General features: G+C 37.4%; 1 protein-coding gene across 1 annotated transcript in view; it reads right to left on the bottom strand.

Annotated features, from left to right (window-relative positions):
* The window catches only part of dmd.1.S (dystrophin, gene 1 S homeolog), a 935,293-nt gene that overhangs the window by 388,915 nt on the left and 524,790 nt on the right, over window positions 1-21,588 (bottom strand). Inside the window, exons 52-54 of the mRNA XM_041584187.1 lie at window positions 17,660-17,777; window positions 9,545-9,756; window positions 4,633-4,787 (exon numbers count right to left, since the gene is read on the bottom strand). Of these exons, the coding sequence (XP_041440121.1) occupies window positions 4,633-4,787; window positions 9,545-9,756; window positions 17,660-17,777 (485 nt within the window). The remainder of the gene's footprint in view (window positions 1-4,632; window positions 4,788-9,544; window positions 9,757-17,659; window positions 17,778-21,588) is intronic.

Genomic DNA, 21,588 nt, shown 5'->3' with positions numbered 1-21,588 from the left:
AAATTTACAAGACTATCTTTAATAGTCGGAGCCAAACCAACCCTGAATTGACTCATAAGAGCCGTATCATTCCAGCCCGTCTCTACCGCCCAACGGCGGAATTCAGTACAATAATCCTCTGCCCGCCGTTTGCCTTGTTTAAGGGCACGTATGGCAGCGTCAGCAGAGGCGGCACGATCAGGATCATCGTAAATAATAGCCATGGCTTTAAAGAAAGCCTCTAAGGAGAGACGGGCTGGATCCCTTTGAGACAAACTAAATGCCCAGAGCTGGGCATCACCCTGTAACAGCGTAACTACAAAATTCACCCTAGACTCCTCAGTAGGGAAGGAATAGGGTAAAAAACTGAAATGCAGTTTACAGGCCTCTTGGAAAGTAAAAAACTTACTTCGATCCCCAGCAAACTTCTCGGGGAAAGGAACCTTGGGCTCATGGAAGGTACTACCAGCAAGTGGAGAAGTACTTGCCTGAGGAGTAGTATTACTCGGACCAGGAACAGGCTGTTGCTGCATCATGTCAAGTCTGGAAGAAAGACCGTGAAGACATTGCACAATGTAGTCTTGCTTGTCCTCCTGTTCACCAAGTCTCTGTAGAAGATTTGCCAGAATCGCTTCCGAAGGAGTGGTGGAAGCAGTAGCTTCAGCTGGCTCCATCTTCTTAGTTATTGGCCCAACGTAATGTAACGTTCGGTATCCCACAACCCAGAGTAAACCCCAATGTCCCGGGCTCGGCTCACGCTTCGGCCTATAACCGCCGCCTTTCACGTCGGGTGGAGCCCTCCGCTACTCGGATGCCGCCAGGACTTAATAGTGAGGAGACTGAGGGAAGAACTCTGGGCAAGCAAGGGAACTAAACGTAGAGTTAACAAAGTCCAGGAACGGGCCGAGTCAAAACCAATCGGAATGCGGTACAAAATCGGTAAACAGCAGAGTGGTCGAGGTCACAGGCCGGGTCAGCAACTAACAGGGTCGAAGTACAGAAACGGAATCCAAAGAGTAGTCGGGAACAAGCCAAAGGGTCAGGGCAGGCGGAAGTCAAACAGTAATCAGGAATAGCCAAAGGTCACAACAAGAAACACAGAATAATCACACCCAGGAACGATAAACAGAACCTACGTTGGGCAAGGCAAAAAGGACTGCTGGCCATTTAAAGATTTGAATTTGGCGCCACAGGACGCTGGCGAATCAGCGCCAGCGCCTGCGCCTTTAATTACTGCGCATGCGCGCCGCGCGCTCCATAGGAGCCGGCGCCTGAGGCCTAGCCGCATCGGCGGCGGCGGAGAGGAACGGGCGTCCCCGTCGAGGGGGCGACAGGCGTCCCTGTCGTCCCCTCGGTAAGTTTATAACAGTAGCACAATAAGAAGCACAGCTTTACCGAATGGAAGCTACTAAAGCAGTTCTGCAACAATTATCTATGTGCAATAGGAGAACAAAATAAAAAAATAAAAAACCTAGAAACCATTAACTCATTCTGCTTCTTCTCTGAGCTAACAAAACAAAGTCCACCATGAAGTAATCCCTTATCCATATATTCCTGTTCAAACATGTTTATTTATTTTCAAGTTCTTTTTCTCGCAAATAATAGGATAGTAGCCTAGCTGGTATTAACCTTACTTGATGGTAACAAATCTAGCAAAAACCATGTGGTGGCAAAATAATCCTTCTGAGTTTTTAAATATTTAATATTTTCACTAGATTGAAGGAATGATGTTCTACATTACAGGAAAAATCTTTATTTCAAAATTGTACGGTCCTAAGAATTCACAATAACAGTTCCTATACATGAATCATCCTGTCATTACAGAGGAGAAACACTTAATTGATTGTGTTCAAGATATCCTATTCCTAGTAGCCTATTCATATTACAGAGAATGTTTTAAAATCACTTCAGTCCCTTCCCCAAGGGCACTAATAATATAATTTCCCTTCAACAAATGTAACGCACTCTCAAACAAACACAGACTAGGACCAATGTAACCAGAAGCCCTTCAAGGGTATTAAAGGTCACTTTTTGCCCTTTTCAAATCTTTTAGTTACCTAAATTTTAAAATATATATTTTTTAAATTGTATGCCAATAATAAAACATACTTTATATAGGAATTAACCAAAGCTCACTTTAGTAAAATATGTGCCCTAATAACTAACAAGCGTTTCTAGGCTCCCTTCTCCAGCAAGAACATAATCAATGACTGAAGTATGAAGCAATAACCCCATGGGATCACTTATATCAGGGGGCCTGTCGGCTCCCAGTGAGAGTAGTCTGGACCAAGGAGGAAGCCCAAGGATCAAAGTTCAAGTTCGCAGTACAGATTAGGTTTAAGAAGTAGTTGAAATCGATATCCAGGCAAATAGAGCAAGTAGGGTACTTATCTATAAAACATACAGCAACAGAAACTGTTTTCTGTGCTTAGTAAGCACAGATAACTAATACATCACCAAGTCCAGCAAGTATGTGGGAAGTATACAAAAGCGGAGTGGGTTGGTGTAATTTCATTTATAAATCTTACTTTTAATAATTAATTGTGATTGTTTAATACTTCTTTACTTAATCTCTCTAATTACTAATGATTACAGAAAGAAAAACACACAATTCCTTATATTCCTGAGGGCAGAGACACATGCTGCTATTTTGGGAGATTGGTCGCCCAATGACCAATCGCTTCTTCTTCTTTGGCGACTAATCTCCTTGAACTGCCTTCTTGCCAGCTAGAATGTGAATCGTCGGCGGGATGGCACTCAGGTCGCTTCGGTTTTCCGAAGTCGTCCGCAGTTTCCGCGTTAGGCATCTTTGGTCAACTTCAGAAAATGAAGCCTTCCCGAGTGCCATCCCGCCGGCGAATTTACATTCTAGCCAGCGGGAAGGCAGTTAGGGAAGATTAGTCGCCTGAAGAAGAATCGATTTGTCACTGGGTGACTAATCTCGCAAAATAGTAGCGTGTCTCTGCCCTGAAGGTGCCAAATTGTGCCAGAAATCAACTTTAGTATCGATAACTATCTTTAGTGTTTTAAAAATTCCTTCACCCAGTAAAGTCACAGTAACGACCTACCATAGCTAGATTAAATAATCACAGTGTTCAAAACAAGCAATTGGTAGAACCTCTGCAAGCAATTATCCCATGCCAGTCGTGCAACAAAAATCACCTAGTTAAAAAATATGTTGTTTTTGTTGGTGCTATGCTATTATATGCAGTTAAACCACACTTAGGGTGTTTCTGATTTCCTGATGTCCTGTCTTGGTACATGAGGCCATCTGTGTGCCATAATGCTGAAGCTGATCCTGGACACTTTTTTAGGCCATTGTAAAGTGTGGGTGGATTATAAATGATGAAAAGTTGGCAATTCAAAAAAAGGGTTTCCAAACAACCATTGAACTTTCTAAACCTTGCACTGTGCAAACTAATATCTAAATACATTATAAGGGAAAGTTTGTGGGCAGATACTATAAAAAATAATGTAATTTTGGATTTAATGAGAAAACTTACAATGCCCACATGTAATGTTAATCCTATTTCTGTTTTCTTTTACTTTTCCCTTTGCTATTATAATTTCTGTCCTTACAGCTCATAAAAGTAAATGCACCTTGAAAAGGAAAATGAGTTACGTTAATATATTGGTTAATGGTACTCCCACGGATCTTTCAGGACTGAAACAGGAGGCTGATGGGGAAAAAGAATAATGGGGAAGAGATAATTAAAGTGAAATCAGGAAAGTCTGGGTAAATGAAAAATGTGCATGTCATTTTTATCTTTAATTAAAAAAGGTAGATACATTGAGCCAGTCTGTCAGTGGGGTGGAAATCTCCTGCGTGTTATTGCTTTCTGCTGGATTATAAACTTCTATAACCGAGAATATTAAGAGAAGTGTCCTGGGGAAGGGAGGTCGTCCGTGTTTTGTCTGCAGAGTGACATGAAAATACATACTCTTCTAAAGGCAAAGACAAGCAAGTGAAAAAACAGCCTGCTAAATATAAATCTTGCACAGAAAGTAGAGCACACTTGATTCATGGGTAAGACATTGTGCAAGACTTAATCCTGTTGCTTATGTAACAAATACATTTCATTAGTGATGGGTGAATTTGTCCTGTTTTGCTTCGCCGAAAAATCAGCTAATTTCCCGCGAAGCGGCAGAAAATTCACAAAATGCATTGAAGTAATTTTTGACGCCCACGAAAATTGTTATGCGCGCATATTTTGGTCACATTAAAGTCAATGGGCATCCAAACAATTTTGACTCCCGACAACGTTTATGCGTGTGACTATTCTGACCTGCACCCACATTTTCCCAACGTTGCAGATTTTTCACTGGCGACTTTTCGCAGCACTTTCACAAATTTATTCACCGGCGGCGAAATGTGGAAATTCACCACAAATTTGCACCTGGCGAATTTATTTGCCTATCACTATATTTCATTTAAGAAAGGCCTGAGCCTACATTGTGTCTGAATATGTTGACAGCTAAATAACAAGTTCACACAATTGGTCTAAATGGCTGTTATGTTCTTCACTGTTCAAATGACAGAACGTTTAGATTGTCTTTGTTACCTGTAAGGGGATAGAAGGTCTTTACATGATGTCAATTCAAATCAACATGGATGGATTTAAGAAGAACACTGTGATAGAGAATATAACATACCTCTTATTAATTCTTGCCCAAGTAGCATTAATGTTATCTTTCATCAATTCCACTTTTCTTGTGTCATCTGTAGAATAGTCACATAGAAGCTTAAGAGCTAAGTCGATTGCTGCGTCGACATTTATCTGCCATTGCTGGAGTTCCTTGGAAAATTGCTAGTGAAGGAAAGAAATAGTTGTCCTATTACTAGATATAATCAAGACAATGAAAAGGAAAGACTCACAAAAAGGATGTTCTGTGTGTTTGCATTAAACATTTCAGAAATCAGCATCATACCAGTATAGGGACAATCATTAGGAGATTTTGAAGGCATTCACAGACCAGTAAGAAGATGCACAGACATGTCTGCTCTCATATATAAAGAAAAATCCTTGTAAGATCTAACATTGTGCTTCAGCTATTCAGTAGATCCCTGGGTAGGAGACTAATGGGGAAATGCTTTTATACTAAAACCATAGCAATGATTGTTTTAAAAATTGTAACATGATTTTTTAGAATATTATCCATCAGTTAGGAGTTTTTCTTTTTGCACAAATTCACTTCTCGACACTTAAATTCATGCACGTTCATCCTAGAATACAGAACATTTAATTTATTATGTTATTAGTGCCATCTGCTGGAAGGATAGTGTAATCACAGAGGCATATGCACATCAATATTACAAGCAAAGTATCATCAATTTCAGCGGAGTGTGCTTGAAGATTACATATTGTATCCATTTGAAAACATTCACATTAGTTCAGCTTTATTTGTCTGTAATGTGGCCCAATCAAATGCTTACCATTTACTACCCGTTGCAGAGCAAATATCTCATTGATTGTTTAAAGCACTATATGCTTTGTGTACAGTTTGCATAATTTATTATGTTAACCTCTCTTTGTTTAAAAGCTCTAGGACATCACATCTCTTTATTGTTAGATCGTTCAACTGTGTAACTTTACTCAGTGACCTGAGTAAATGTTGTGTCACCATGATACTGTGCAGTCAGTTGTGGATTCAATGGTTAGTAACAGTCCTATTATTTTTAGGTTAGGTGTGTCTAAAAGATTTTTTAAAGAGCATTTCAGCCTCTACTGTGTTGTTTATATCTCAAGCAACATGCCATAGGCTTTAAGGGTAAGGCCAGACAAAGAGATTCGGGAAGATTTTGTCACTGAGGTAACTTTGGGCGACTATTGAAAACACATCGCCGCGTGTGCATTAGCGCAGGCGATTTTGCGCTGTAGCCTATGGGGAAAAGACGCTGAGGCAGTTCGGGGAGATAGTCGCGCAAAAGACGTGGCGATAAGTCGCCAGGCGACAAAATCTCCCTGAATCTCCTCGTCTGGCCTTACCCTAAAACTTGTCATTAAAACTCGGCAGGTTGCTCTTGCTCTTTAGATTTGCGTTATACTGATATGAATTGTATCCGAGGAAAAAGCTCTCTGAACAAAAATCTAAGCCTAGAATGAAATATACGAGCTGGAGATGTAGATTTTTCCAAGACAAGCAATGCCATTTTATAAGCATATTTTGCATGAAAATACAACACGCAGGATGTATGCTTTTAATTAGTTAATTAAGATTAATTAGTGTTCCAGGAAGTTTTGGAAGTAACTTTATTAAACTTTGAACTAGGGAATTCTTGTGTATTCTGCCCAGTTATTAACACTTTCCTATGAGACAGTCAAATGATGAATGAAATGACTTGTTTATGAAAGCATTTACCACTTTGATCAATACATCATTTACTCAAAAATGTGCTCAACAGCTTTAAGCAGCCAAACTGCATTCTACGGGGGTTTTAGAGCCTGAAATAATTGTAGAGTCTGAAAAAGAGTTTTTTTTTAAATCTTAACATATTGGTATTTTATTTTACTGAGCTTTTTTTTTCAATCCTCTTATTCAAATCATTCACTGAATAGCATAACAGGAAACCCATGATGTTACGCTTGCAGTCCTTTCTTAGGATAATTTACATAATCTGCTGCAGATTGTACTATTGATTTGCAGGTGTCTCTACATAGCCCAGGCCATTATTCACTGGGGATTTAAAAGGGATAAAAAAAAGTGTGATATGAGTGTAAATAAAACCTTTCAACAATTGGCAAGACATTGATGATACTGTATTGTATTCCTGTCAAATTGTCTATTGCCGAACTACAGGATACATGTATAATAAATATCCTTTCTCCTCAACATCAACAAAAAATGCATTTATTTTATCTCTTATAGTTATGGGCAAATTTGTCATGTTTCTTGCGAAAAGGGCAAAAAAGGACAAAAATTTGCGAAACGCGAATTTTGCCGCCAGCATCAGAATTGATGCGGGTGGCAAAATTCACGTTTTGCAAATTTTGTGATTAATTTTGTGGTTAAAGTCAATGGGCATTGGAATAATGTTGACACGCAACGGTTTTGACGTGAGCGACTTTTACAATGCCTGTCCAAAATCTTTTGCCGCTGGCGAATTTTGGCGGGCACCTGACAAATTGATTCACCCATAACTCGTATAACACACTTTTTTGTATTGTGTATATACTTTTGATTAACTGTAGGTTTGACAATTTGAATTTAAATAAGGGGACGAGAGAAGGAAGTTTTTTTTCAGTCCAGTTATGAATGCAGGTGCAATGTAATAGGTCCATGTTTTTGCTAAAATTCCAGAATATTTGCTGGTGTCATGCAAAATACCATGTGATGCACCTCTAGTGTGATTTACTAATCCTGGTGCAAATTGTTTGTTTTGGTAAATCATATTTAAACTGAAGCAATGGCATTGTTTTCAGCATTTGCACTAGGTGCAATTCACTTGAGTATGCTTAACACGTTAAGGGAACCCCTAAAGTAATGCCTCTCAAGACAGGTGTTACTTCCAAGGCTCCCTTGCTCTGGGCATCCTGTATTTTGCAACTTGCATGCCATTGCTTGCAAATCTTCAAAGCACAGGGGCATTGGCACTCGGCACAAGTTGTAAGGAAAGCCATTTCATTCATAAATGAGCCCTCACATATGACATCACCCCAAAAAAATGCACTATGGGTCAAGATTTCTCATGGACACAATATCTCTAAATCACTTTTTCTGTCCGTCAGCTAGAGTTTATGTAAGCCAAAACTTTTTTGACTTTTAAAAACAGTTCTATAATGGGGAAAGATGATCTAGGATTGTATGTAATGCAAGCTGACTGGTCAATGATTCTTATAACAGAGAAACATTGACGTTTGCTACAGTCTCTGCAGCTGTGAAATAAACAAAGTGCTCTGCTGAATGCTTTATGGGTTAGTCAAACTGAAATGGCATTCTCCATCCAAATGCAATGAATCCAAAGTTTATCTATAACAGCCAAACTTGTCTTAACTCGTTTTATTGGTAAACTTTTAGTCTAAATTTGAAGCTACACTCATTTCCAAATAATCCGAATAATTCCAAACCCTGACATGCAATTTTGTATTGTGTTTTTATGATCTGAAATTTGCTGACCTAAAAGGCTGAAATAATTAGTGACATTGAGTGATCGCACCACTTATGGTTATTTTTTAATTTTCTGTAATGAGGATTCACTTAGGGAATTTTTAGAGGGCAAGTAAAGGTAAATAAGGGTCGTAATTAAAATAAATGAATATACAAGCTCCACCGGGGTTTGCCAACCCTGATTCACCCACATGGAATAAAAGCATATAAAAAGAACACACACAGCAAAAAGGCAAACACAAGAGGCAGTTGTGGGTTGTTTTACATTAAGATTCTAACTGTGCCATCTTTCTCAAACTGCAGAGCTTGAGATCCAACATGGAAACGCAAATAGCTGACAAAATAGTTTATATCCTTTGCTTTGGAGAGATCTCTCTTGAGCCCCCTTGGAAAAGAGCTCAGTAAGAACAGCCTGAGTAGGGAACAATTGACTAGAGGCCTCATCATATTATAAACATTTTGGGCATCAAAAGACAACACAAATAGAAAAAAGTGCTACAGATTTCTGGATATAAACTGCAATACATGTCAATCTATTTAACCTCCATTTTTTGTTCAGATACGCTATAATGTAAACACGTATTAAATGTATGTGAACATTCTTTTGTTATGTACCATGTATACACTAACACAATATACATACACTTGAGCAGATTTATACAAGAAGAGTATCTATTCAAAATGGTGTGAATTTGTTCTGCATGCATTACATACCTTTTCCTTTCCTATTTCATGCTTGCATGACATTTCTGTTTTCTACTCTATGATTCAAATATGACTAACCCATAGGTTTCTCAAAACTGCTGAACTAGCTTTCTGAACTTCTTGGGTTTTGTTGTTCAATTACATGGAATTGTATTGTAGGGGAGCAAATATTAAATGTCTGCTACTACTAATAATAGCCAAAGACAAAGGGCATGGCCTAATATCTTAAAACACATTTGGCTTTTAGAAAGAAAGAAAATCATATTATAAATAGAGAGAATATTCTTGGATATCTTCATTGCTTCACTACAAACTACATCAATAGGATGTTTTACCATGTGGTTGGTACTGCCAATCAAAATGCTCCACCTTGATGTAATTTAAGTTTTTTGTGATGTAATTTAAGTTTTTCGTGATGTAATTTAAGTTTTTTGTGATGTAATTTAAGTTTTTCGTGATGTAATTTAAGTTTTTTTAAATTCTTTTTTATTTACTTATATTATAATTATGCTATTATATATTATCTTTAATTATTGGAATTGTGCTATATAGTTGAAATAGGGGATCTTATAGTAAAGAAATATAGAAATCTGGAAAAATGGGTGGAAATCAAATACAGAATATAAAATACTAAACTTTGTCACTAATGTGCATAATGGCTAATACCATTTTCACTGTATTATTGCTGTCTCAAACTTGAAATAGTTATTGAACTGCAAGTAATTGTTTAAAAAACATTAATAATAAAACAAACCTTAAGATCAGAATTCTGTTTATTCAGGGCTTCAACTGTGTAGGATATTTCTTTCCATGACTCTGTCCTGCTTTTTGCTTTCTCAATAACTTTATCAGCCTCATGTCGAGCCTCTATCCATTGGTTGGAATCCTTCAACATTTCTTGTAGCTGCAGTCTTCTGTTCTGAAGGTGACACTGAACTTCTTCCCATTGATTTTGAATTTTATCAACTAAAACACAAATGCAGAACACATTACAGACATGTTTGATAAGGCATATGTACCTAAGAATACAATGAGAATAAAAGACAACTTAAGCTTAAGTCAGTGCATAAAGCATTTGTACAGTATTACTCATCCGTTCCAAGTTAATAACACAATATTCTTTCCTCTTCCTGGCCTCCCAACTTTTGAATTTGTACCCTGTGTGTTATAGGCTTCAGAGGATCCTTGTTTTTGCAATAACTTATGCATTAACAATCCTTTCTAGATACTCTAAACAACAAAATAAACAAGTGTATAAATAAGTGTTTTTTGTTTAAAGGAGAACACTTGACAGTGGGGGGAGCAGTGGAGGGGGTTGAGAGGGCAAGGGTTTAGTTTTATCCATATAAGACAAAAGTACAAGATTTGCTCTGCTAAAACACAATTGAAGTTTATTGAAGGTAAGATCTCAACAAACATTTCAGGAACATTTCCACCTGAAATGTGTAATGAGATCTTACCTTCAATAAACTTCTGTAATGTTTTTAAATAACAAATTGCATGACAATTGTTATATTCCTTAATAAAACACCAGGAGCCGAAATGGGGTAAATGGTCACAGTATTTATTTACATTTTATCAAATAAATGGGACCTTGCCAGCCAAACCAAATTCATTATTCTAAGTCAGCATTCCATAAGCTACTATGCTCTTCTGTTCCTCACTGAAAATTTGAGATCAGCACTATGTCATTATATCCACCACTGAGTATTAAGCTGTCTCTACCTACAGAGAGGATGGCGCCAAACTCTGCTATGAGTAGGAGCTGCATCTCCCACCATGAGATTTGTAGTGTCACATAGCACAAGCAGTAGTAGTGTCTGTATCAATTCAAGCCACTGTGCAGTCACAGGAGAGAATCTCCTGTCTCCCTCTTCTAAAATTTCCTGTGCAGTACTCTTTTAAAAGTAGAATAATATGAGTAATATGGACTCTATGGGAGCCTTCCTGTAATTCAGAGCTTTCTAGATAATAGGTTTCTGCATAAGGAATACCATATCTTTATTGATTTATTATGTCTTTTAAAACATTTTTGTAGTTGTATAAAACAAGGCACCTTCTCCAGTATTTATTTTTCACATTATAACTAGTCAGAAAATGAAATGTCCATTGAAGAAACCCTTAGTGATTACTAAGTAGTGAGTTATAATTAAATACTACACAGAATCTCTGAAAGTGTTTTTGCTACTATATGATGAAATTATGTTAATTTCATCAAAACTAATCTCTTAAAAACACTAATATGCCTTAAGCATTTGTAATAGATCTGGATCTCAGTATTCATTGCAATTCTGTTTAAATTGCAGGAATTAAAGTTATTCCAATAGCTTACTTTTGTGCTTTCTAGCCTTGATTTTTTTTTTACCAGCTGACATAAAGATATACGGGAGATCTTATTGATATTCAAATGAAATTTTCATGCTGAATAAATGTTTCAATTAGTGCTGTGAAACTATAAATATTCTTCATGTGAATTATTCATACTCATTTTCCATCCAAAAACAAACATTAATTTTTACATTTTAATTTATTATTATAAAGGAATTCTAATTAAATCCATATATTAGCACATTATTCACACAGCTCTTTGGAGATGCGTTCTTGAACATATAATACAATTTTCATCAACTGTAGCAGAATATTTTATAATATTGTGTTAAGTACCATACTCTGTCTGACTACTATTGTTGATCATAATGTCAACATTACATTTCTTTTAGAGAAATTCTACCTTTTATTGTTATGATTTAGGATATTCAATGATTTTACTGTATCACTGCATGGCAATGAATTAAATTCAAGATACTGACTGATCAAGAAGGTGAGCAGAATTCACATTTGTATCATCACATACTGTGATGGGCGAATTTATATATATTCGTGAAACGCCCGCAAAAAATTCGCTGGCGTCAAAAAAAATTTCCGCGAGACGCCGGCGCCGTTTTGCAATTTTTTTGCCGTTTCGCAAATTTTGCAGGAAATTCTCAAATTTTCCGGCGAAATGGCACAAATTCGCCCATCACTAATCGCATATACATCAACTTCCATCCAAAAAGAAAAACTTTAAACCTCCCATCAAAGCATAATGAAAGTGTACAAAATAAATTCAAAAAATTATACTATATCACCACCGTAGAATAAAGTACAGGGATGGGATATTTTATCCAGAAATATATTGTTAAGAAAGCTCTGAATTAAAGGAAGGCCACTTCCTATAGACTCACTTTTAAGTAAATAATATTTTTTAAAAATGACTTATTTTTCTCTGAAATAATGAAACAGAACTTGATTCCAAATAAGATATAATGAATCTTATTGGGTTTATCTAGGGGCAAATTCATCAAGGGTCGAATATCGAGGGTTAATTAACCCTCGATATTCGACTGGGAATGAAAATCCTTTGACTTTTAAAATCAAAGTCGAAGGATTTTGCGCAAATACTGCGATTGAACGATCAAAGGAATAATCGTTCGATCGAACGATTAAATCCTTCGAATCGAACGATTTGAAGGATTTTAATCCAACAATCGAAGGATTATCCTTCGACCAAAAAAATTTAGCCAAGCCTATAGGGACCTTCTCCATAGGCTAACATTTGGTTCAGCAGCTTTTAGGTGGCGAACTAGGGGGTCGAAGTTTTTTCTTAAAGAGACGGTACTTTGACTATCGAATGATCGAATAGTCGAACGATTTTTAGTTTGAATCCTTCGATTTCAAGTCGAAGTCGTAGTCGAAGGTCGAAGTAGCCCATTCGATGGTCGAAGTAGCCAAAAAAAACACTTTGAAAGTTTTTTTCCTTCTATTCCTTCACTCGAAGTTAATGAATTGGCCCCCAAATCTGTAAAACCACAATCATTCTTTAATTCAACAAATAAGGAATGATAACGATATGGAAAGTCGTTTTGCACTTCAGGGTGCCAAATGCTAGGCACCCACAAGTGATTGTATTTACTTACCTGGACTGCACCGGCCCTGGTTTTTCCAGTGAGTACCACTGAGCGATCCTCTTCCATCTACCTCTTTCTTTGTGTGGCTGCACATGCGCAGTAGAGCGAAAAGCCAAATTCAAACCAAATAGTCGGCTATTTTATTCTACTGCACATGCATCTGCCCCGGGAAATTTGAAGAAGAAAAAAATGAGCCGGATGAGGATCAATGAGTGGTGCTCACTGGAAGAACCCTGGTCCGGTGCAGTTTTCTGCTGATAGGAGCACCGGCCCGGGGTTTCAGATAAATAAATACAATCACTTGGGGTGCCTAACATTTGGCACCCCCAAGTGCAAGACAACTTTCCTTCTCCTTTAAATAAATCTAAACAGAATGTGTAACATTTTAGTTTATTTTTGCTAAATATTGAAAAACTGACAAAGCTATACTAAATGAATTCTTTAACTTAACATTAGATTAATATATTTGTGTCACTAAACATGGCAGCAAACAAAAAGTTTTTCTTTTCTGTTACATCTTTCACCATGATGGGGCTATGGCTACATTTTGCATTAGCATGGGGTCCATAATTGGTGAACTAATTCTCATTTTATTCTGCAGTGGGTCAAAGTGTTTCATAATATAGCTACCATGCAAAGTTCTGGATTTCAGGTGATGTTGCAGGACTAAATACATATAGGCTATTGCAGATTTATGTGCTACCCACTCACAATGAAGTGCCAGAGAGAGGCATGAAACACGTCAGGTGACCATACATCTCATAGGGTAGGAGTACATCTGTAAATGGATGCCTGTTGTTGTTTTTAAATACCCCATTAAAACTGGATTTTTGATTTTATTCTACAAGTGTGAGATGGCTTTCTCAACCACTAAACCCCCACTACCCACTCAGAAGCCATGTTCCAATAACAAGATCAAAACAGGCAAGTTTGGATATATGGCTCTGAACTATTAGGCTGTATCAGTGCTATAAAACCAGCAGTTCTCGATGCATAGTTGGCCAGAGGGACATAAAGGAGTGATTTGCATGTCTCTGATTATTGCATCAAATGCAGCGGTGGCAGGTATAACTCCCCATACAGTTGAAATGACACTGGAATTATTATGAGGAAAATGTAGCATTGTAGGTAAAAAGCATGTTGGTTTGCTTCCAAAATTGCACTTTGCACACTACACCTGTGATCAAATGACCCGTATAATATTGCTCTTACAGTAAACTGTCAATCTAATGGGGGCAGGCAACCAATAATGATTAAACAAAAGTACCCTCTAAATATGTCCAAGCTTCTATATACACAGCACGAGCCTACAAAATTGTATTAGTCCAATGTTATGACTTATCTTAGCAACATTTATGCCCCCATTCATTTAGCTGTGATAAAATGTATACCGAAGAACTGGGTCTAATAGACTTTCTTCTGAAAGAAAGCTTATATTTATCTTTGGATTTACTTAAAGAAAAGCCAATCTCCCGCTATAAATACCAATGTTTGACTCAAGTAACCTTTGTAATTTTTTCTGCCTATCCCTCTGAATATTTTTAACATTACGAGTGACATTTTTTTCTGTTGCTAGAGCAACTGAGATACCTGTTTGCATACTTGTATGTTTCCACACACCCCACAGTTTTCTTTCTTCACATTTTTTATAGTTTTAAAAGTGAAAAATATGTTAATTAAAGTGGACCTGTCATCCAGACACAAAAATCTGTATAATAAAATCCATTTTCTATTTTTTTTAAAGCATTCATAGATGTTGTTTGCTCATTCAAAAATCTCAGCTGTCAATCAAATATTGTCTGCCCCTCCTCTATGCCCTGGGCATAAGTTTTTTTGGGCTGTTCAGTGCAGGAGATCAAAGAGAAAGTCAGGACATTTCAGTAACAATTAGGGACTGCGGGTTGAGCATTGGGACTGTCCTGCAAAAAATGGTACAGTTGGGATATATGGTCCGTTTTTCATAGAATTTGATTCAAAGTTTTCCAAGAAAAAAACTTTTTTCAAAGTCCACAAATTGAAGAGACAGTCCACAAAAATTAGCTCAGAATTCAAATTTTTTTAGAGTGCTATTCTGAGACAATTGTTGCAATTGTTTTTTATTTTTAATTATTTGTGGATTTTGAGTTATTTAGATGTTTATTCAGCAACTCTCCAGTCTGCAGTTTTCAGGAATATGGTTGCTAGGACCCAAATTACCCTACCAACTATGTATTGATTTGAATAAAAGACTGGAATCTGAATAGAAAAAGGCCTGAATCGAATTATGAGTAATTAAAAGTAGCAATGGCAATACATGTGTTGCATTGCGTAGCATTTGTTTTTTGTTTTTTTAGCTAGGGTCAGTGACCTCTATTGGAAAGCTGGAAAAGGTCAAAACAAGAAGAATCCAAAAGGAAAAAAATGTGAGGATCTCCAATAATCAAAAACTAACTATTTTTGTAAAAAAGTAGAAAATTTATTAGGACATGAAACCTAACGCGTTTCGTGCCTAAAAGGGCACTTACTCATATGAGTAAGTTCCCTTTTAGGCACGAAACGCGTTAGGTTTAATAAATTTTCTACTTTTTTACAAAAATAGTTAGTTTTTGATTATTGGAGATCCTCACATTTTTTTCCTTTTGGATTCAGTGTCTTAGATTTTGCACCTTGGGACTGAGGTGAACTGTGAGTGAATCTCCTGGTTTATTTACTTAATTATGATATTTTTTTATTAGAGTGGTACCATTTATTTTATTTTTTTTGTGGCAGCACACACTCAAATTTTTCTCCAGAACAAGAAGAAGGCAAATGATTTAAAAACTATGAAAAATAAATAATGAAGACCAATTGAAAAGTTGTTACAGAATTGTATAACAGACTTAAAGGTGAACCACCCCTTTAACTTCCAATTTATTCCAGCCCAGTTCCTTTGTAATAAATCTGGGTTCACTTTCTATTTGTGTTGGGATGCAAACACAGTCATATTGCTGGTATTGCTAGTCATACCCAAGGGTGTGCAACAAGGTCTTCAAAATCACCTTTGTTACATATCCCAATATATTCCTTAATTGGCCTACAATTATATAATCAGATGTATCAGTTATACTATTTCCATTCCATAGATAAGTGTTGAAAAAAATATATTGCAAATTCAAAATATTGAATGTTTTTGGCATAAGGAACCAACTATTATATTTTGAGAGGCAATAAAAAAAGACTTATTTTATCTTATCATTTGACTGCTAAAACAACTGGTAGTTGATGGCAGGTGTAGCACAATATGTCATGGGACAATATTTTCACAGCCATTCAAAAGCAGTTTGTCTTCTTTAGAATCTTTTCTGATTCTGGGATAACAGTTTTAACTCCCTATAAATAGCTATTCACATTCTGTGGTTAAGCACTTATGGCGAGTGTTTTTTTTTTTTTTTTTGCCTTGATTTAAGATCATTTGTTATAAATCAAGGCATTATATACATTCCTTCTTGCTATAATCTCTGAGCTGGTTATATAAATAAAGTTGGGGTGTTAATTTCTTAAAGAGACAAGGTGTAGTGCAAAACTTCCACAACTGTTTGCTCCTCTGGTGTTCGGTGCAAAGGGTTTTGCCTGAGAGACAGTGACATACTGGTAGGTACAACTGGCACCTATATGCACAGTCATTTGGGAACATCCTGCTTAAAGCAGGAGTTAAGTACACTCCCTTGAGTGCACTTTGTGTTGCATGTTTAGTATGTGAAAAGTGGTACAGTTTCACTGTTTATAGAGTGCAAGTGCTTGTGTACACACAGGGGCAAATTCACTAAGATTCGTAGTTGCGCCAGCGTCCCCTTCACCTCACTTCGCCAGGCGTATTTTCGCCAGCGATACGCAAATTCACTAAAATCCGAAGCTGCGCTCAGGGGAAGCATAAGGTTGCGAAGTTGCACTAGCGTTAATTCGCCAAGCAAAGCGAAGTTACACTAGCGATGCTTAATTTGCATACGGCGCCAAATTGAAGTTACAATGGAGTTATATGTAGCATCACTACACAAGCCTGGGAAACCTTCAAAACAGCAAATAAAATTTTAATTTTGCCCTACACATGTGCCCACTGTATAGTTAAAGTGCCATGAGTTAGGAAATGTAGGGGGGAAGGAGGGTAGCCCCAAAAATTTTTTTGATCTTTTTCAGCCTATCACCCATAGATGGCCAGCGTTTTTTGGGACTTAGAAATTTTTTTAACTTTTTTTGAAGCAATCCCTATCTACTCTATTGCACTTCGCCTGGTCTGAGGTGGCGAAGGAAGTCTGGCGTAAAAGGTAGCGTTCAGAAAAATGCGCTCATCAGTGAATTTGCGTAGTTACGTCCGTTGCGCAAATTCGCCAGGAGTAAGGGTGCGAAGTAACACTAGCGAATTTACGCCAGCGTCTGTTAGTGAATCGGCAAATTAACGAAAATGCAATACGCTAGCGAATTAACGCTAGCGTTAGGCGCTTCGTCCATTAGTGAATTTGCCCCACAGTGTCAAATGACATGATAAGGGGCAATGTACAAAACTTCCCGCTATTGCTGAGCAGGAGCGATTTGCTTGCAGTCTGCACCTTGTAGTGAAGGCAGTAAAGCCAACCATTAGTGCTTCTTAAATTGCATGTCTGAATGATGCACAAGTCCAGGGGCACACCTATGTGCCTCCCTCAACCCACCCTTCTTTAATATAGCTGTACTGAATGCAGGCAGTGTTATAATCATTTGGGAAGTACAGGTCTTTGCACAATGGCCAGCACTGTAGGCACTCACCATGGTCATCTTGTGCCAGTGTTTACTCTGCCTGAGGTTTGGAAATAGCTCCTATTGACCCTGGACAGATGCTTCCCAATAGTCATGAAAATTACCCAGGACTCCCCTGCACTGCTTTTTGGCAGCAAGGGCACAAGTATAATTTACTGGAAAATGATACTTACTGTGATCTGTAATCACTGCTCTAGCCTCTGGATTGCTTGTCTTGTTTTTTAGATTTTGTGCTGCAGTAATACGTTCTTCCAAATGGGGCTGGCGCTTTTCTAAATCTTGCAACGTTGTCTATTAACAGAATAGAAAATACACAGTTATTCTCATAAACACTTGCTTTAAAGATAAACACAGGATCTTTTATCTGTGTCCTGTAATGTAGCCACTGGGGCATCTTTGGAGGCCCAGATTTTCCCTGCAAAAGGGCTGTGGTTCCTTTGGGCTGGTGCAGAAAAATGTACAACAGTTCTAGCCTACTTCTTTAGTTAAGGTTTAGTCCAACTTTAGTACACAAAAATTATTTTTAAACATTTTAATGAATTGATGAAAATGAAGGCTATGTGAGACGACCTTCCTGTAATTTCAGAGATTATGGATAATTGATCCCATACCTGTACAAAGCACATCTCCGTACTGGAACAGTTATGCTTCAGCTACACCGGCACACAAGGCGTGCTGACGCACGTCTTGTGAGCCGGTGAATTTCTTTATATCTTGCATGTGAGGTGGCCGATTTCTCTATCACCGAGCACCCAGAAAAGAACTTAGGGTATATAAGGTGTGTGGTTATCTCTAACCTAGTTTTTAGCTATAGTTCCCCGTTAATGCATTTGGCAACTTGTCTAATCATGTATGCATGCCGTTGTTGTGTCAGCCTATTGATTGGAAAAGGTTTTATATACTGTAACCATTCAAATCTGTTCTGTGTTTCTCCCTGAAAGATTATACAATGATACTCGCAAACAGCCAAAGCTGATATCTCTTGGAATACATATTTGCAGCCACGGTTGCTTGAATCTCAATTTAAAATCACACCATAAAAAAAGGGAAGAGATCTTGTAGAAAATATTAGATCTTTGCAGAGATGACAGTTATACTGTACAAGAATTGCTGAAATGCACAGATCTCATATGACTCTTAGCTATTCGTAGATACACATATTCTATGCTCCATTACCCCTGCACTAGTCAGGGAGATGTTTGCACATAAGAGCATTGTATTCTTGATTGGATTTACACTCAGAGTGTTTCTTGCTTTTGTAAATATACAATTTTTCATCCGGAGAACTGCAAGGCAGACTTTTTGTTTAATGCAGTGAAGACGTATTGTTGTTGCAGTAGGTGATCTATAATAGTCCAGTTGGCTCATATAAAATGCATTGTAGCAAATATGCTTATGTGAAGGGATTGCTCCAGGTAAAGTCTTCTTATGTTGTTGAAGAGAACATTCAGTAATTACTCTGCAATACATACTTTTTGTACATCAAAGAGAAAGCTTCCTTTTATAAATCCTATCTACAATATGTGTAGTCGATGGTTGAAACATGCTCTCACCATAGACAAGGATCTGTCTCCGAAGAATGAGTGTTCTTTGAGACCTATAGATTTTGTCACAGTATATAAGACCACTAACATATATTTAAGAGTCATCTTTCATCTTGTCAGTATGAAATATTTGGGGCCTTCCAAAAGGACATAGAAGTGAACATGTCATCATAGATATACAGTATATATGCAGCTACTGTTTACGAAGCAGCTATTTTGTATTCACTTCCAAAACATTTTATAAACTGAACTCTAGTTCTAATCACTACTAAATATCTATATATTGGGATTTTAACACACAATATTACAAAATGTTAAGAGAAGTCAATTAATGACCTGGAGGTGGGCATTAAAAGTACTGTTTCTATTTTTGCTGATGATAATAAATTTGGAAATGGATAGAAGAAGTTTGAGACAGCACCCCTGTATTTTTATTATTTCTTAAAAGCCTTTAATTGTGCCTTGCGGCCTTTTATCAAGTTTACTGACAAACCTGAAACGTTGCTGTGATGCCCTTATGCACAATTAAAGGCTTTTAAGAAATAAGAAAAATACAGTGGTGTTGTCTCAAACTTCTTCTATCCATGATGTTTCCAATGGAGAGTGGCCACTGAAGTGACGTGCACTGACTTGATTGAATCCGACAATCGTTGTGCTGACTATCTAATACTATAAATTTGGAAATGGCAGAAAACTGGAAAGTGAGGTTCAATGATGATAAATACAAGGTTATGCACTTTGGCAAAAATAATATAAATGTAAGTTATACACTAAATGGCAGTGTTTTGGGAATTTCTTTAACTGAGAAGGATCTTTTTGTGGATAACAAGTTGCCTAATTTTGGGCAGTGTCATTCTGTGGCCACTAGAGCAAATAAAGTTCTGTCTTGCATAAAAAAGTGCATTATCTCTAGGGATGAAAACATAATTATGCCTCTTTATAGTTCCCTGGTAAGGCCTCATCTGGAGTATGCAGTGCAGTTTTGGACTCCAGTTCGTAAGAGGGATATAAATGAGCAGGAGAGAGTGCAGAGACGTGCAATTAAGCTGATTAGAGGAATGAAATTATGAGGGTAGACTGTCAAGGTTGGGGTTGTTTTCTCTGGAAAAAAGACGCTTGCGAGGGGACATGATTACACTTTACAAGTACATTAGAGGACATTATAGACAAATAACAGGGGACCTTTTTACCCATAAAGAGAATCACCGCACCAGAGGCCACCCCCTTCAAACTAGAGGAAAAGAACTTTCATTTGAAGCAACGTAGGTGGTACTTCACAGTACAGGACAGTGAGGTTGTGGAATGCACTGCTGTGTGATGTTGTGATGGCTGATTCAGTTAAAAGTTGCTTGGATGATTTCTTGGACAAGCATAATATCCAAGGCTATTGTGATACTAAATTCTATAGTTAGTGTATGAGTATATATAGTTTATGTGAGTGTATGGAGGGGTCAGTGTGTGTATGGATGGATGCTGGGTTTCATTTGAAGGGGCTGAACTTTGTGGTCTTTTTTTCAACCCTGGCTAACTATGTAACTATGTACTTACAGGCAAGGTGTCTATTGCATAAACAAGCACAAGACTGTTTTCCTTAAAGTGCATCCTGCCCTACTAGTATGACTTTACAGGCAGAGGTACTTGCACTCTGCAATTACATGATTTTGGTATGAATAACCTCTGCCTGCAGCTCATGAATACAGCACTGCTGTAAGGAGGCACTGGCAAGCCCAGACTACAAAGTTTGAAGCACTGTGCAAGGTACAGAATGATCCTCATGTGAATGTTAAATCATTGAGGTGACATATAAAGCCCAAGAAAACATAAGCTAATTGATATAAGAAAAAGGTAGAAGGGGAAGAAATATTTTCTGATACCAGCCTTTAAGGATTACCTTGGGACAGCACAGTCCCAGGAATGCTATAAACGTTGTCTGTGTTGACAAGTAAAATACATAATAGCATGCTATTTTGCCCTTTGATCCCTAGAAGTCACCAGATTGTAATACAAATTCGAAGGTACCAGTCCCTAACAGGAGACACACAATGGATTGAAGTATGTGAGAACACAGAAATGCATTTTGTAGAAAATAAAGAAGCACCATCATACTTGTTAGAATTGTTCAGTATAATAATAAAAACTGGGTAAATAGGTAGGTTATATAAAATAAAAAATGTTTTCAATATAGTTAGTTAGGCAAAAATATAATGTATAAAGGCTGGAGTAACTAGATGTCTAACATAAAAGCCAGAACACTACTTCCTGCTTTTCAGCTCTCTTGATTTCCACTGATTGGTTACCAGGCAGTGACCAATTAGAGACTTGAGGGGAGGGGCACATGGGTCATAACTGTTGCTTTTGAATCTGAACTGCATGATAAGGATCAATTGCAAAGTCACTGACCAGTTTTGTTCCATGTGGCCCCCCTTATAGTCACCCAGGACATTGTGTTCTGTTATGTTAGGCATCTGCTTTTATACATTACATTTCTGGATAACTACAGGGCAGATTTACATAGGGTCGAATATCGAGGGTTAGTTAACCCTCGATATTCGACTGCC

The sequence above is a fragment of the Xenopus laevis genome, chromosome 2S, assembly GCF_017654675.1.
Source record: "Xenopus laevis strain J_2021 chromosome 2S, Xenopus_laevis_v10.1, whole genome shotgun sequence".
NCBI lineage: Eukaryota > Metazoa > Chordata > Amphibia > Anura > Pipidae > Xenopus > Xenopus laevis.
This window is presented reverse-complemented; position numbering and strand designations above follow the sequence as displayed.